The sequence below is a fragment of the Bufo gargarizans genome, chromosome 3 (genome assembly GCF_014858855.1).
Source record: "Bufo gargarizans isolate SCDJY-AF-19 chromosome 3, ASM1485885v1, whole genome shotgun sequence".
NCBI lineage: Eukaryota > Metazoa > Chordata > Amphibia > Anura > Bufonidae > Bufo > Bufo gargarizans.
In genome coordinates this window covers 161,581,197-161,596,085 of record NC_058082.1, presented here as the reverse complement: position 1 = coordinate 161,596,085, position 14,889 = coordinate 161,581,197, and the positions used below count along the sequence as shown (strand labels likewise).

At 42.5% G+C, this 14,889-nt stretch overlaps 1 protein-coding gene across 4 annotated transcripts in view; it reads right to left on the bottom strand.

Annotated features, from left to right (window-relative positions):
- The window catches only part of KMT2D (lysine methyltransferase 2D), a 134,541-nt gene that overhangs the window by 94,249 nt on the left and 25,403 nt on the right, over positions 1-14,889 (bottom strand). For all 4 annotated transcript variants that reach the window (XM_044284050.1, XM_044284051.1, XM_044284052.1 and 1 more), the window contains exons 3-9: positions 7,147-7,261; positions 6,842-7,038; positions 5,870-5,979; positions 5,629-5,791; positions 4,182-4,347; positions 2,342-2,453; positions 1,521-1,702 (exon numbers count right to left, since the gene is read on the bottom strand). In XM_044284050.1, coding sequence (XP_044139985.1) covers positions 1,521-1,702; positions 2,342-2,453; positions 4,182-4,347; positions 5,629-5,791; positions 5,870-5,979; positions 6,842-7,038; positions 7,147-7,261 — 1,045 coding nt within the window. The remainder of the gene's footprint in view (positions 1-1,520; positions 1,703-2,341; positions 2,454-4,181; positions 4,348-5,628; positions 5,792-5,869; positions 5,980-6,841; positions 7,039-7,146; positions 7,262-14,889) is intronic.

The window sequence follows — 14,889 nt, the reverse complement described above, 5'->3', positions numbered from 1 at the left end:
ACCACCTACTCTGGCCCCTCACCACTTGCCATTTTGAAAAAAATGGCGATCTGTGAGCAAGAACCACAAAAAGTTACAAAATTTTGCCCCTCAACAGTGTGCACAACATTTTGCGACTTTTTGGGTGCCACTTTTCTGGTGCAGAGGGGATGTCCCTTTAGTCTTTCTGCTCTTGGAGAGCCGAGGAAGTAGCTACACAGAGGACCCGAAACTAGGGCTGCAACGAGTACTCTATTAAATCACGTGACCATGGAGCGGGAGTGAAGAGATTGCTATTACTCTGGCTCCGTGGTCTCCCACTGGCCCACAATAGTCCCCTTTCCAGCAGGGGGCCTCCGGACACTCCACGGCACATCCATGGTCCCACGCTGCACTGACCTCCTCCGTGACCTGACGCGCTGTGTGACGTCAGGCCCAGAGCAGCGCAGAACGCTGGAAAGGCAAGTTGGTGACAGTGCGACTATGGCGGGGTGCCCGGAGTGCACAGCGTCATAGCTGAATGCAGTGGGGGATAGTGGAGATGATGGCACTGGGGAGAACTGATGCACTTGGGCTGATCGCACAGGGGGCGGGGGGTGTTGAGGACTGAGGGCAGGGGGGTCTTATAAGTTTTTATAAAGGAAAGGTCTATTAATTCATTTTTTTTCTTATTAGATTACCAATTTATTAATCGTAAAAATAATCAGTAGAATACTCTTTCTAAAATAATAGTTTACTGCAGCCCTACCTGTCACCACTCTTTGACATACCTGTTTTGGAAAATGATTGTGCTCAATGTGAATTGACAATTCTAGGTTGTTGCATGTATTTTTTTTTTTTTTATTCTTCCTAGAAATATATGACTAAATTGACAACTGGGTTTCATCATTCTCCTTGACGAAAGGGATGTTGCCCATACAGCCACCACTTTGTAGTGATGCCCCACCAATTGTCAGTTTATTTATAAATTGATAAGAGGAACAGCAATCCTTAGGGTTCTATGAAAAACATTTCTAATGTTTATTTCATGAGGGAAGACTGTACTAAAACAGACATGTCAGGAATGGCGACTGGCCCTCTTAAGGGTATGTCCACACAGAACTGATATGCTGCAGAACTGCAGCCATGTAGAAAATCCATATCGTTTTACAGAGCTATGTAAAGAAACTGTCCTGCAGTGCGGATTCTGAATCTGCAGCATGTTAGTTTTTTCTGCAGATATCCACCTAGGCTAGGGTGAAATCTACAGTAAATGCGCAGAATCCCAGCAAAGTCTGGAGTGAAAACTCTGCATCCTAAAGCAGACATTATAATTCCCGTCAAATATTCCATTGTAAAACCTGGCAGTAGCCATGCCAAACAGAGCCTGATCTTTAGCCAATTGGGACTATCCTGCTACTTTTACAGCAGTCACTTGAAATACACTTAAAAAGAAATCATCCACACAACATGAGCGCAATAGTGTGAGGAGTTCTTTACAGCGTGTACTCTAGGCTCTTACACAACCCAAAGAAAGACGTATGAAATAAGAGAAATCTTACTTTAAGCATTTGGGGCACTGGTTCATGTTCTCCAAGGAGCCAGGCTGATTACACTGAACACAGGGCTCCGCCATGCATCGCTGCTCTTGGCATTTCTTGCACACAGAGAAATTCTCATACCATGGACTCCCAGGCTCCAACTGTGCTGTGTGAGAGCCACAGATTCGACAGACGCGGCAATTCTGCGTAGAAACATTGTACAACAATTATTCATCAGGAATAAAGTCTAAAGGGGTACTTCCTGGATTTTACTATTGATATCCTCAGTATAAGCAATCCATATCTGATCGGCAGGGTCCACCAACCAGCAGTAGCTCTGGAACTACACAGCTCTGTCCACTATATAGTGCAGGGATCAGCAACCTCCGTCACCCTAGATGTTCTGAAACGACAATATGTTTGCATGCTGGGAGTTGTAGTTTCACAGCAGCTGGACGGCAGAAGGTTGCTAATCCCTGGTATAGCGTATGGTGCTTGCTACTGCAGCACTGCTCCCAATGAAGTGAATGGGACCAGGTCTAGATCGAATGGAGCTGTGATCTGCTATTGCGGGGGTGCAGGGTGTCAGATCCCCGCTGATCAGATATTGGTGGTCTATCCTGAGAATAGGCCATCACTAGTAAAATCCTTAACTCGCCAGGAGATATGAAATCAAAGGTTTGGATCTATGTAAAGCTCAATTTGCCATCAACTCTCAAGCATAGCTGAGGGTGTCTCGGCTGCAAGTAGTAGCAAAGCTTTCATTGAGAATTGACAGTAGAATTTTTAACAACCTGAAGAAGAGAACATATCCCCAATAGAAACAAGCAAATAAGGAATACCTTGCATTTCCATGAGCCTGCAGGCAGATCCTCAGTGGCAGGTTTCAGACAGAAAGCGTGATATCCTTTGTCACAAGCATTACACACAATCACCGAGTCCTTGCCAGGTTTTCTGTTTAGGGTAAGGTACAAATTAATCAGGAGGAACATGGCATAATGTATCCAGCAAGTCAACCCTTCTCCTGTATCATGTCCGTTAGGCCTCTTTCACACGAGCGTTACGGATTCTCTCAGGTGTCTGTGCACATAAAAACTGATGGTTTTGCACGCAAGTTCAATCAGTTTTGTCTGCGAATGCGTACAGCGTTGGTTTTATCCATGTGGGTGCAATCAGTTTTTGATGCACGTAAAAAAAAAAAAAATATTGTAAAAAAAAAAATTAAATTTAAGTCCCATTCACGTCTATTGAACAAGAGCTGCGTGAAAATTGCAGAATATAGAACATACTGCGAGTTTTCCTGAATGCAGAAACCATGCATGAAAAACTAAACTAATGGGTCCAGATTTAGTCCTGATGCTATGCGTTTACTTCACACATTGCATCCGGACGGAAAGCTCGCTCATGTGAAAGAGGTCTTAAAGTAATATTGCAGTACTTAAACGGGACACACACACATTGTACATCTAAAATGCCTGCATCTTCTGCCCATACCCAAATAAAAAAATAAAAAATAAACAAAGACAGAATTGTTGCATTATTGATTTTTAATGTTTTTTATTAGTCCCCTCAGAGGACTTGAACATGCGATCATTTGATTGCTTGTGCTATTCACAAGCCTACTTCTGTATTGCTGTTAATGCAATTTTACCAGCATTCTATGTGCCGGTATGTGCTGTGCCCGGCCAAGGGGCCCTTAGAAGACCCCGGGCTGCCACAACCCTATTTGACAAAGATGCTGATCTTTTCACAAAAGCAGAAAAAAACAGTGGGTGCATGAACAGCAGTACGACCTCCCATTGAAAACAATCTGTGATGGTTTCCCCATGGCCGCCTGGCACTATTTAGTATGGAACCCACAGCAAATTTAGCCAAACGCAGTGTCAACAGCCGCTTTATTTGTTCTACTATAGAGGGATCCACAACTTTATCAACATTAGAATAATAAAACATGAAAGGTTAAAAGATTAGTGAAGGATGGCAGAAAAGTGACAAGAGCACATGGCTGGAATGAGACAGGAATACTAGGCTTTATATATGTTTGTGCTATATCTGGAATGGATCAGACAAAGCCTTTGCTCAGAGTGGACCCAGTCACAAACAATAAGCCTGTCATGTGGCCTTTGCAGTTTTGAATTTGAAAGCTTTGAACATTTCAACATTTTCTGGGCTAAAAAAAGGAGTAAAAAAGCATTGAAATGCAAAGTGTAAAATGAGTCTAAGGGTCCATTCACACGTCCGTTGTTTCTTTCCTGATCTGTTCCGTTTTTTGCGGAACAGATCTGGACCAGTTCTGTACCCATTCATTTTCAATGGGTCCTGAAAAAAAAAAAATAAAAAAAAAAATCAGACATTGAGCTGTCCGATTTTTTTTCAGGACCCATTGAAAATTAATGGGTACAGAACTGGTCCAGATCTGTTCCTCAAAAAAAAAACGGAACAGATCAGGAAAGAAACAACGGACGTGTGAATGGACCCTAAGGTTCAGTTACTTAACTTATTACAAGTATAACTACATTTTCATTTCACTACAAGTCGGAGCACACAGGAGTATTTCACTCTTCTGCTTCCCCTTGATCACCCCTACATACCACACTATCCATGTGTGACCCGGAAATGGTAGGCTACTTCAGGTAACTTTTTTTAGTTTTTTAAAGCACTACAATGGTTTTTATTTCCTACCTGCAACTTTGGCACACTTTACACTCATGACACTGCCAGCCAGAGCGCTTCAATGGGGTTACGGTAATGTCCAGACAGGAACCATGATAGTGCAGTCCACAACTGGTGCAGAACAGGAGGTCTGTGAGATCACCGGGCTTGTTACATAGCATGCAACACGAGTCATCTAACATAAGAGAAATGGTGAAAACAAAAAGATGCATAAGACTATTACTTCCTTAACTAGAAATGTTAAAAAAAAAAAGTATATATAATATATATATATATATATATATATATATATATATATATATATATATATATATATATATATATATATAAAATAATTTATGAGACTCTGGGAAAACATCAACCACTTTATAGAGTAACAAATACAATGCAACAGCACCCTGCAAACCAAATAAAGTACAAAAAAGTATTCTAATGCTAAGGCTATGCTTATTATGTAAATTAGAGATGCTTGGCAAATACATTTTGTACAAAATTATTTGGGCCCGTCTTCCACACGTCAAGGTGATCTCTGTAAGACAGAAACCTAACACTAAATTCTACCTGTTATGTGTCATGACGTCTACCATACAATTCAGGGAGTGCAGGTTCCACATGCATGCTGGCCCACCATTAAATCCAGGGAACGTGCACCTGTGCATTGGGATGTGCCAACTAACCCCCCCCCCCTCCCTCCCCTTTTTTTTACTTTATAGCGTAAATATGATCCTAATGACCTTCAAGCAACACAACATATTCATGTGGACTGTGACACTGGCAGAAAACAATGCCGATGTACTGTCAGTGGTTTTAACTTATCCATAGACTTAAAGGGGTTGTCTCACTCAGACATTGGTAGCATATCACTAGCAATGTCATCCACTCCTTTCTCCAATATGGGAACCCCGAAGTGAGGGCAGCTGCACATGTATGGCCACCCTCCATTTATGTCTACGGGAGTTCTGATACTAGCCAAATTCAGGCTTGGCAATTTACGGCAGTCGCATAGAGGTAAATGGAGCGGTGGCCACACTTGCGCGGTGCAATCTTCATTTGTGTGGCCATTTTCGTAACGCCCATAGAAATAAATTGAGGACACTGCATGTGTGTGGTGCACTCTCCTTCACTTTCGGGAGGACCTGCACCTATCTGACATTGGAAGCATATCCTAGCTATAGGTCATCAATGTTTGAGATTAAAAAATAAAAATAAAAAAAAAAAGTGTGTGGTCAGCAAAATTGACCAAAGCCATGCATGTCTCATGGAAAGTGGAAAAATAAGGATGTGTGAATAAAAACATTAAAATCAATGCATACTTGTGCTGTCCGTGACTCACTGACGTGCGAATCAGCCCTAGCTAGAAGCTGAGCAACAATAACGTATGCAAGTAGCCCCAGCCTTAAAATTGGCACGGAAACCTACATGAGGGCAAGTAAAGGAACGAAGAAGCCGAACTTACCCATTCCAGGCGCTTCTGCCACATGCTCTGTGCACAACAATTTTAAGGTCTTCATCGACTGGAAGGATCCACTCGCAGCAGCGCATGGAAAATGATATCGGCGCAGACACCCTTTCGAGTGGCACTGAATGGTAGCACCCATCCGTTTACAGTATTCACATTTCTAGAAGAGACAAACAGGTTGACATCTTCCTGCTAAAGGCAATCCTAGGAAGACTGCAGAACGCCACCCGTTACAAACCTGTGATATCCCTGAGAATACAGCTATGTCCACATTAGTCAGTCCAGTTCCTTCCACATTCTGGACTCCACATGACCAAGACGCACACCAGTAGTGAACCCAGCAGTGACCTGTAAGACATGGTAGTAATCATGACATCATCTGTATTACCCTGGAGATTTAATAAAGCAACATCTTTAAAGGAAAGCCGGATGCAGAATGTGTCAGTGACCTGAAATCCTAACACTTCACACTGGCACTTCAAATTCAACCACAACTAAAGTGTAGAACAAACAGAGGTATGACGGCATCTCCTTATAAGTGTAACAGGTTCTCATTCTTATCATCCCCCTAAACAAAAGCCAGCCAAGACATGAGAATAAGGCAACATCCACACAACAGTGGGGGAAGAAGGGGAAAAAAAAAAAGTTAAACAGTTAAATGGGTTCTGCACTTTCATTTAACTGATGATCTATCCTCACAACTAGTATCAACTAGCGTGGGCGGGGCTAAGCTCTGTTCACTTATATGTAGCTTAGCCACGCCCACGCTAGTTGATACTAGTCGTGACGTCAGTGGGCCGGCGGTAAACAGTGAGAAGGCCGCAGCACTGCTGGAGCGCCGCTGCCTTCTCAAACAGCTGACCGGCGGGGGTCCTGGGTGTCTGACCCCGGCCGATCAGAAGCTGATGATCTATCCAGAGGATAGATCAGTTAAATGAAAGTGCAGAACCCCTTTAAACTATCAAGTTTCTCACAGATGCCTTTCTGAAAAACCAGCCACGCTCAGTAAAAAGAAAATAAATTTTAAAAAAATAAAAATACACCCATAGACAGTCATTTTTCTAAAGACACTCACATGATGACAAAAAAATAAAATAAAAATAATATTGTTCGCCAAAACAACCATTTTTGCAAGTAGCCTTTTGGCTAAACATTGTTGACCTAAACATTCGCCATATAATAACATTATAGAAGAAAAACCCAATCTCACCTGAAGGTTCAAAGAGCTCCTCTGGTAACACGGACTCCGCAAACCCAATGATAGAAGGATCCAAGTACTCTGTGCCGATCTCTTGTACCCGACACAGAGCAGAATCCAGTTGTGGGCGGCCTGGAGAAGGATCAAACCGTAGGAGTTCCCGCTGTCCCTGTGGACTCCATTCTCCACAGTTGCAGAGAGCACAGCGCCTGCAGCGAAAGCAATTGGTTACCAAAACCATAGCTAAAAAGAAGAACTCCACCTACGGAAGGTAAAAAGATACAAATGCATATGTTTCCTCAGAGCATACAATATACCTGCTACATGGCGTGCCCACGACAGTGCCATCACCTACAACACCTGCAGTTGGCGATGGATTACTGGGCTCATCTGCTTCCGCTTCACAGGCCACATCAGAGGCATTTTCATCAGCTAGGGAGAATAAATGAAACCGTTTGCATGAACTCAAACACACAATATTGTACATAAAATGGTAAGGAAAAGGTAAAATGATACCAACAAGGACCATCTGCCAGAAGACAAGACTTATCAACTGTGGTCAGGTAGGCACTGAGTGGACAGAGCCTGTCGAGCCATCCTCAAAAGCTTGCCAGTCAAGACTAGAACTGGTTTTTAACCCTTCTAGCCACCGTGACGTACCTCCACATCATAGTGGCTGAGGGCTTGTATGGAGCGGGCTGTTGCGCTAAGTCTGCTCCATTACGCAGTGGGTGAAGCTGTATAATACAGCAGTCACCTGGCCGCAATGACGCCACGATCGCAGCATTTGTGGAGTTAAGCAGAGGGATGTGGCTCCCTTTGCCTTCCGATCGGAGCCCCTGCAGTGAAATTGTGGGGCTCTGATTGGCTAGCATGACAGCTGAAGGTTACCAGGCCTGACATGCACCGCTCCGCAGGTACAGTGGCAGAATCCCATTCACCATAATAGTTCTCTATTATGGTGAATGAGACAAGGGATCAGAAGATCCCAGGTACTAGCCCCACTTAGGGAATAAAAGTTATAACGTAAAAAAATAAAATTATATATATTATTTCACCACTTCACTACTGAGCCACTTTTCACCTTAAATCCCAGGCGGATTTTTTGCAAATCTGACATGTGTCACTTTATGTGGTAATAACTTTGGAACACTTTTACTTATCCAAGTCATTCTGAGACTGTTTTCTCGTGACACATTATACTTCATGATAGTGGTAAATTTCAGTCAATATTTTTCATTTTTATTTAAACAAAATACCAAATTTACCCCCCAAAAAACAAACAAAAAAAAACACACACACCAAACAGGAAAAATTTGCAACTTTCCAAATTTCAATTTCTCTGCTTTTAAGGATACTTTCACACTGATGGCATTTGTCAGACAAATCAGGATCCTGATCCGAATGACAATGGCATTGAAATACCGGATCCGTCTCTCCAGGGGGCATCTGGAAAAACAGACCCAGCATTTATTTATTTTTTCATATTTTTTGCGGTCCAAGCATGCGCAGTCCACAAAAACTGATCCGTTTTGCCAGAACACTCGGGGCCGAATCCGGCATTAATGCATGTCAATGGGAAAAAAAATGCCCAAGTGTTCCAGAATTTTGGACGGAGATAAAACCGTAGCATGCTGTGGTATTATGTCCATCCTGAACAGTCAAAAAGACTGTACTGAAGACATCCTGATGCATCCTGAACGGATTTGCTCTCCATTCAGAATGCATGGGGATAAAACTGATCAGTTCTTTTCCGGTCTTGAGCCCCTAGGACAGAACTCAATGCTAGAAAAGAATAACGCTAGTATGAAAGTACCCTAAAACAGATAGTGATACCTCATATAAAATAGTTATTACTTTACATTCCCCATATGTCTACTTTATGTTTGGATCATTTTGTGAATGCCATTTTATTTTTTGGGGATGTTACAAGGCTTAGAAGTAAATCTTGAAATTTTTCAGAAAATTTCAAAAAAACTCACTTTTCAAGGACCAGTTCAGGTCAGAAGTCACTTTTGTGAGGCTTACATAACAGAAAACACCCCAAAATTACCCCATTTTAGAAACTACAACCCTCAAGATATCCAAAACTGATTTTACAAACTTTGGTAACCCTTTAGGTATTACACAAGAATTAAAGGAGAATGTAGAGGACATTTCAGAATTTCACTTTTTGGGCAGGTTTTCCATTTTAATCCAATTTTTCCACTAACAAAGCAAGGGTTAACAGCCAAACAAAACTCTAAATTTATTGCCCTGATCCTGTAGTTTACAGAAAAAAAAAAACATGTGGTCGTAAACTGCTGTACGGGCACACGGCAGGGCGCAGAAGGAAAGGAATGCCATATGGTTTTTGGAAAGCAGATTTCACTGGGATAATTTTAAGTTGCCATGTCACATTTGAAGACCCCCTGATGCACCCCTAGAGCAGAAACTCCAAAAAAAGACCCAATTTTGGAAACTACAGGATAAGGTGGCAGTTTTGTTGGTACTATTTTAGGGTACATATGATTTTTGGTTGCTCTATAATTACACTTTTTGTGAGGCAAGGTAACAAAAAAGCTGTTTTGGCACAGTTTTTATTTTTTTGTAATTTACAACGTTCATCTGACAGGTTAGATCACGTGGTATTTTTTTGAGAGCAGGTTGTAACGGACGCGACAATACCAAATATACTACTTTTTTTAGTTGGTTGTTTCAGTTTTACATTAGATTACATTTTACATTAAATTAGTTTTTAGTGTCGACTGTCTTATGTAGGGGCTCATTTTTTTCGGTAGGAGATGACAGTTTGATTGGTACTATTTTAGGGTGCATATGATTTTTTTTATCGCTTGGTATTACACTTTTTGTTAGGTAAAGTGACAAAAATGGCTTTGACACTTTTTTTTTACGGTGTTCACCTGAGGTAATGTGATATTTTTATAGAGCAGGTAATTTTTTTTAATTTTTACACAATATCATTTTTGAAAAAATAAAATAAAATCATGTTTTAGTGCCAGTAACGGTAAGCCCAATTCAGTTTTTCCCAATTCACCACCATGACGGCAAGATAGGACACCTACCAGATTCATTTAATTAAGGGGGAGGCTATGGCTTGTAGGACCTTCCTCCCGAAAAATAGTTCTGAAGATCCTGACAAGTCAAGCCTATAATGCTTAATGAAAGTATGGACGTTGGACCAGGTCGCGGCTTTGCATATCTGCTCCAACGAAGCTCCCGCTTTTTCTGCATAGGAAGATGAGACTGCCCTGGTGAATGGGCCCTACCCTTAACCGGGCATGGAAGATTTTGAAGCCGGTAGCAGTCATAGATCGTTTGTTTTAGCCACCTAGCGATGGAGGCTCTAGAGCAGGCATGCTCAACCTGCGGCCCTCCAGCTGTTGCAAAACTACAACTCCCAGCATGCCCGAACAGCCTACAAGTATCAGCCTACAGCAGGGAATTGTGGGAGCTGTAGTTTTACAACAGCTGGAGGGCCGTGGGTTGAGCATGCCTGCTCTAGAGGCAGCCTTCCGCTTATTATTCCCTCCAAACTGGACTAACAGGTTGTCAACCTTCCTGAATTCTTTAGATACCTCAAGGTACCTTAGAACAACCCGTCTGACATCTAAGGAATGAAATTCCTCCATGTTTTTCGGGTTATTACAGAACGAAGACAGGACTATCTCCTGGTTCCTATGGAAGTCAGACACTACCTTTGGAAGGAATCCTGGATCGGATTTAAATATTACCCGGTCATCAAGAATGGTTAAAGTTTGGATGTCTGATAGAGAGGGTCTGGCTTTCCCCTACTCTCCTAGCCGATGAAATTGTGATAAGGAAGGCTGTCTTAAATGAGAGCATTTTGATTGAAGAGTCCTCCAAAGGCTCAAAGTTTTTTTTTTTTTGTTAGACCTTGTAGTACAATGTTTAAGTCCCAAGTTGGAATTCTAGGTTTGACAAAGGGCCTTAACCGTCCCGTTGCTCTAAAAAACCTTTTGATCCACCAGTGCTCAGCTAAATCAGAGTCAAAGAAGACGCTTAGGGCTGCAATCTGCACATTGAGGGTCGAAGGACGTAGTCTAGCCCTTGTTGAAGGAAATCCAGAAGTCCCTGTATATTTGGAGCTGACTGGTTTATAGCCTCTTGTTCCCACCAGGAGCAGAACTTTTTCCACATTTTTAAATAAGTTGCATAAGTGACTTTCTTCCTACAGGCCTTAAGTGTGTAGATGACCTTCTCTGACAATCATTTCAGATTCAGGATCCAGGCCGTCAGCCTGAATAATTCTGGATGTATTAATGGACCTTGAGTCAGGCTGTTCCTCCTGACTGGAAGTACCCAGGGATCCGATACCGTCAGATTTTTGAGTATTGAAAACCAGCTTCTCTTCGGCCAGAATGGTATTATCATTAGGATGAGATTTGGTCTGTCCTGGATAATTTTCCGGATAACCTTTGGAATCAGTTGAAACGGAGGGAACGCATAGGCCAAAGTCCAATTCCAGGGAGCAGAAAGTTCTCACTTTTGCATTTCCCCTTGAGGCAAACAGACCTATGACTGGAGAACCCCATTTCTCTTCCATCAGGTTAAACGTCTCTGTATTTAGTGACCATTCGTTTTGCGGCTCAAATAATCCGCTACCATGATTCTGGGAGCCTTTTCTTCTGCACAAGATTTTTTTTTTCTTGACAGCTTCATTAGTTGTTTTGACCTCGTTCCCCCTTGATGTCTCAAATAAGACACCGTTGTTACGTTGTAGGATAGAATCTTTATGTGATGGCCCTTTATGACATCCGGCGAAGCTTTTAGGGTCTCCCATACAGCCCTTAATTCTTTGTAATTGGATGAATGATCTGACATGGCTTCCGGCCAAAGACCCTGAAAGAAATTTTCCTTCTATATTTGCACCCCAGCCTATTTTGCTGACATCTGAATTTGTATAAACTGAGTCTTCCGCCAAGTCACTCCTTTTACTAGGTTTGCTGACTGGGTCCACCATGTGAGTGACGACTTTATGTGTTGTGGGATCAGGACTTTCCCATCTAAAGACACCCGTCTCCTGTCCCAGCATCTCAGTAGCCATAGTTAAAGAGTTCTGAAGTGGAACTGGGACCAAGGTATTGACACTATGCAAGATGTTAATACACCTAGGAGGCTCATCCCCTCCCTGATGGAGCATGAATTTCTTTTTTAGACCTTCCCTTTGAGGTCTGCCATCTTTTCTTACAGAAGGAATGAGGACTGAATTTCCAAATCCAGGATAATTCTTAAGAATTTTATACTTGTCTGGGGAAGAAGGCATGTTTTTTTCAACAAGGCCAAGAAGGAATTTAGGTCGCTTTCCATCAGTTTTTTTGGAGTCTGCCAGTATTAGAAAGTCATTTAGGTAAGGTATTATTATTAGACTTTGATTTCTTAGATAAGCAACCATTTCCACCACTATTTTGGTAAAAACCCTGGGGGCCGGGGAAATGCCAAAAGGAAACTGGAAATTATGAATTTTCCCTACTCTGTTTTTTTTAATCGCAAACCTTAGGAACTTTTGAGATTGTTGTCTGATCGGTACATGGTAATATGCATCTTTCCGGTCGATTGTGCACATTATCGCGTTCTGCCTTATTAACGGGATTGTGGACGCTAGCGACTCCATCTTGAATTTCCTGTATAGGATGTTTTTGTTTAGAAATTTTAGATTTATTATTGTTCTGAATGTCCTGTCTGGTTTGGCCACAAAAAAAAAAAAAAAAAAAAAAATATAAAATAGAATAGAATCGAATCCATCCTTTTCTTGAGAAGTGGGAACTTGCGTAATTGCTCTTAGTTTTAACATTTCTAGGACACCCCTCCAGAGTCTTTCCCTTAGCCCTTTTGACGATGGGGAAGTGACCACGTATTTGTTTGGGGGGGGGGGGGGGGGGGGCGGGGAAGAGAGGAGAACTCTATCTTGTATCCCTTCTCCATTATGTCTAGAACCCAGGAATTTGATGCGATTTCCGTCCACCGAGATAAGAACCCACTCAGTCTTCCCCCAATCCTGGCGTAATTGTTTGTCACTGGTTTTATTTTGTGGATTAAGAGGAACCCCCTACCTCGACCACCCTTTGGGTAGCTCCACCAATAAGTCTTCCCTTTCCCCTGGTAGAGTCCATCTTTACCCGCATAGGGACAAAAAGGAAAAAAGGCTTTTCTTCGGGAAAACCTCTCTATTAAGCAGTCGCCTTTTCCAGCCTTTGGTCCAACACTGGACCAAAGACATATTCTCCAGAAAAAGCGATTGAGCAGAGTTTCATTTTTGAGGCCTTGTCACCCGACCAGGACTTCATCCATAAAGCCCTCCTAGCAGTATTTGAGAGTGCTGCATCTTTAGCAGAAAATCTGTCTCCGCTGAAGCTTCGGCTAGGAAGGCAGTGGCTGATCTTAGAAGGGGTAAAGAATCAATTTTTTCCTCCTTCTGTGTTTTGTTTTTTAAGTGACTTTCAAGCTCATTGAGCCACAGGTACATTGATCTCGCTACAGATGTCGCCGTTATGTTGTTTTAACGCTGCACATGGCAGCTTCCCAGGATTTATGCAGGAGACTTCCCTTCCATAGGGTCTCGCAGCTGGGAGGAGTCTTCAAATGGTAGTGAGTTTTTTTTTTATTTACCTTAGCTACCTGTACGTCTATTTTAGGTAGATTATCAAATTCCCTTGATATGCCCAGACGTTTTTCTGGATCAGACCATTCGTCAACGACCATCTTTTATATTTTCGTTTATGGGGAACACCTTTAATCTCTTGGTTCTTAACCACCCAAACATTAACTTTTTTTTGCATCTTCTACGACTTTTCCCTCCGAAAGGGGGTCGTCGTCCTCTCATTGCCTAGAAGACTCAGCGTCATCCATTACGTCCTCAGTCGGAGGAGGAAGGGACCGCCATTTTTTGTCTTTTAGGGGGGGAGGACCTGGACTGGATTGTTTAAGCGAAGCAAGGGAGGATCTAACTTCATCACGGATTATTGTTTTTAAATCTTCCATCATAGATGGTTGCTCCTCTCTCACAATATTTGAAATGCATTCTCTGCACAATTATTTTGTATATTGTTCAGGAAGCCTCTTGAAGCAAGAGATGCATTTATTGCTCTTTTTTGGCCTTTTTTGCGCGTCTTTAAAAAACTATTAAGAGAGGAACAATCAGCATCTACCCCCTCTTTCTGGACATAGTACACACACACACACACACACACATCCCTCTGTCCAAAATATACCAGCTAGGCCATCAAGCTGTACAAGATAGGATCCCCCTGGGGGACTTATGGTCACCGATGCAGGAGTATCCAGCTCTCTAGACTGTTCAGGGGCCGACATGCTTGTGGATGTGATCATCAGACCTCAGATCAGGATCCACCATGGCTTCCTGCAATTTTATACATGCGGCCATACTCCAGTGTATCTTATTTCCGGGACACCCACAGCGTCATCGCGCCACCAGAAGCGACGTCGAGCGCCAACACACCACGTGGGAGACTCCGCTCTGCGCCTGTTTATCCCACCAGGGGGAAAGGCAGGTGAGCATGCGCCGGACGCAGGCATCCGATTTACAGATGCAAGGTCAGCAATTCTCACCTGCTCAGCTTTGGTAAAATGCTGCCGGCGAGCAGGGGAGCCGTCACAGGGGATATTTTACCCAAGGGAGGCCCGCAGCCACCGATGAGCCTAAAATAAGGTAAATTCAATACCAATCCATCTTCACCTCCTGACGAGCAGAGAGGCCTTTCTCTGTCCTGGCCATTATAGGGGCAGGAAAACACTGAAGTGGGTGGTGGGTGGGGGCCATTTAATCTCTCTGTTTTGCTGCCCCTACAACAGAGGTCAGGAGTCAATCTCCAATCTTGCCGTCATGGTGGTGAATTGGGAAAAAAAATTGCTTTTATTTTTTTGACGGTGTTCATCTGAGGGGTTAGGTCATGTGATATTTTTATAGAGCCAGTCAATACGGACGCGGCGAGATACCCAATATGTCTACTATTTTTTTTTTTCTTCTTATTTAAAATAAATAAACTTACTTTATTTTAGGAAAAGAATGCTTTTTTTAT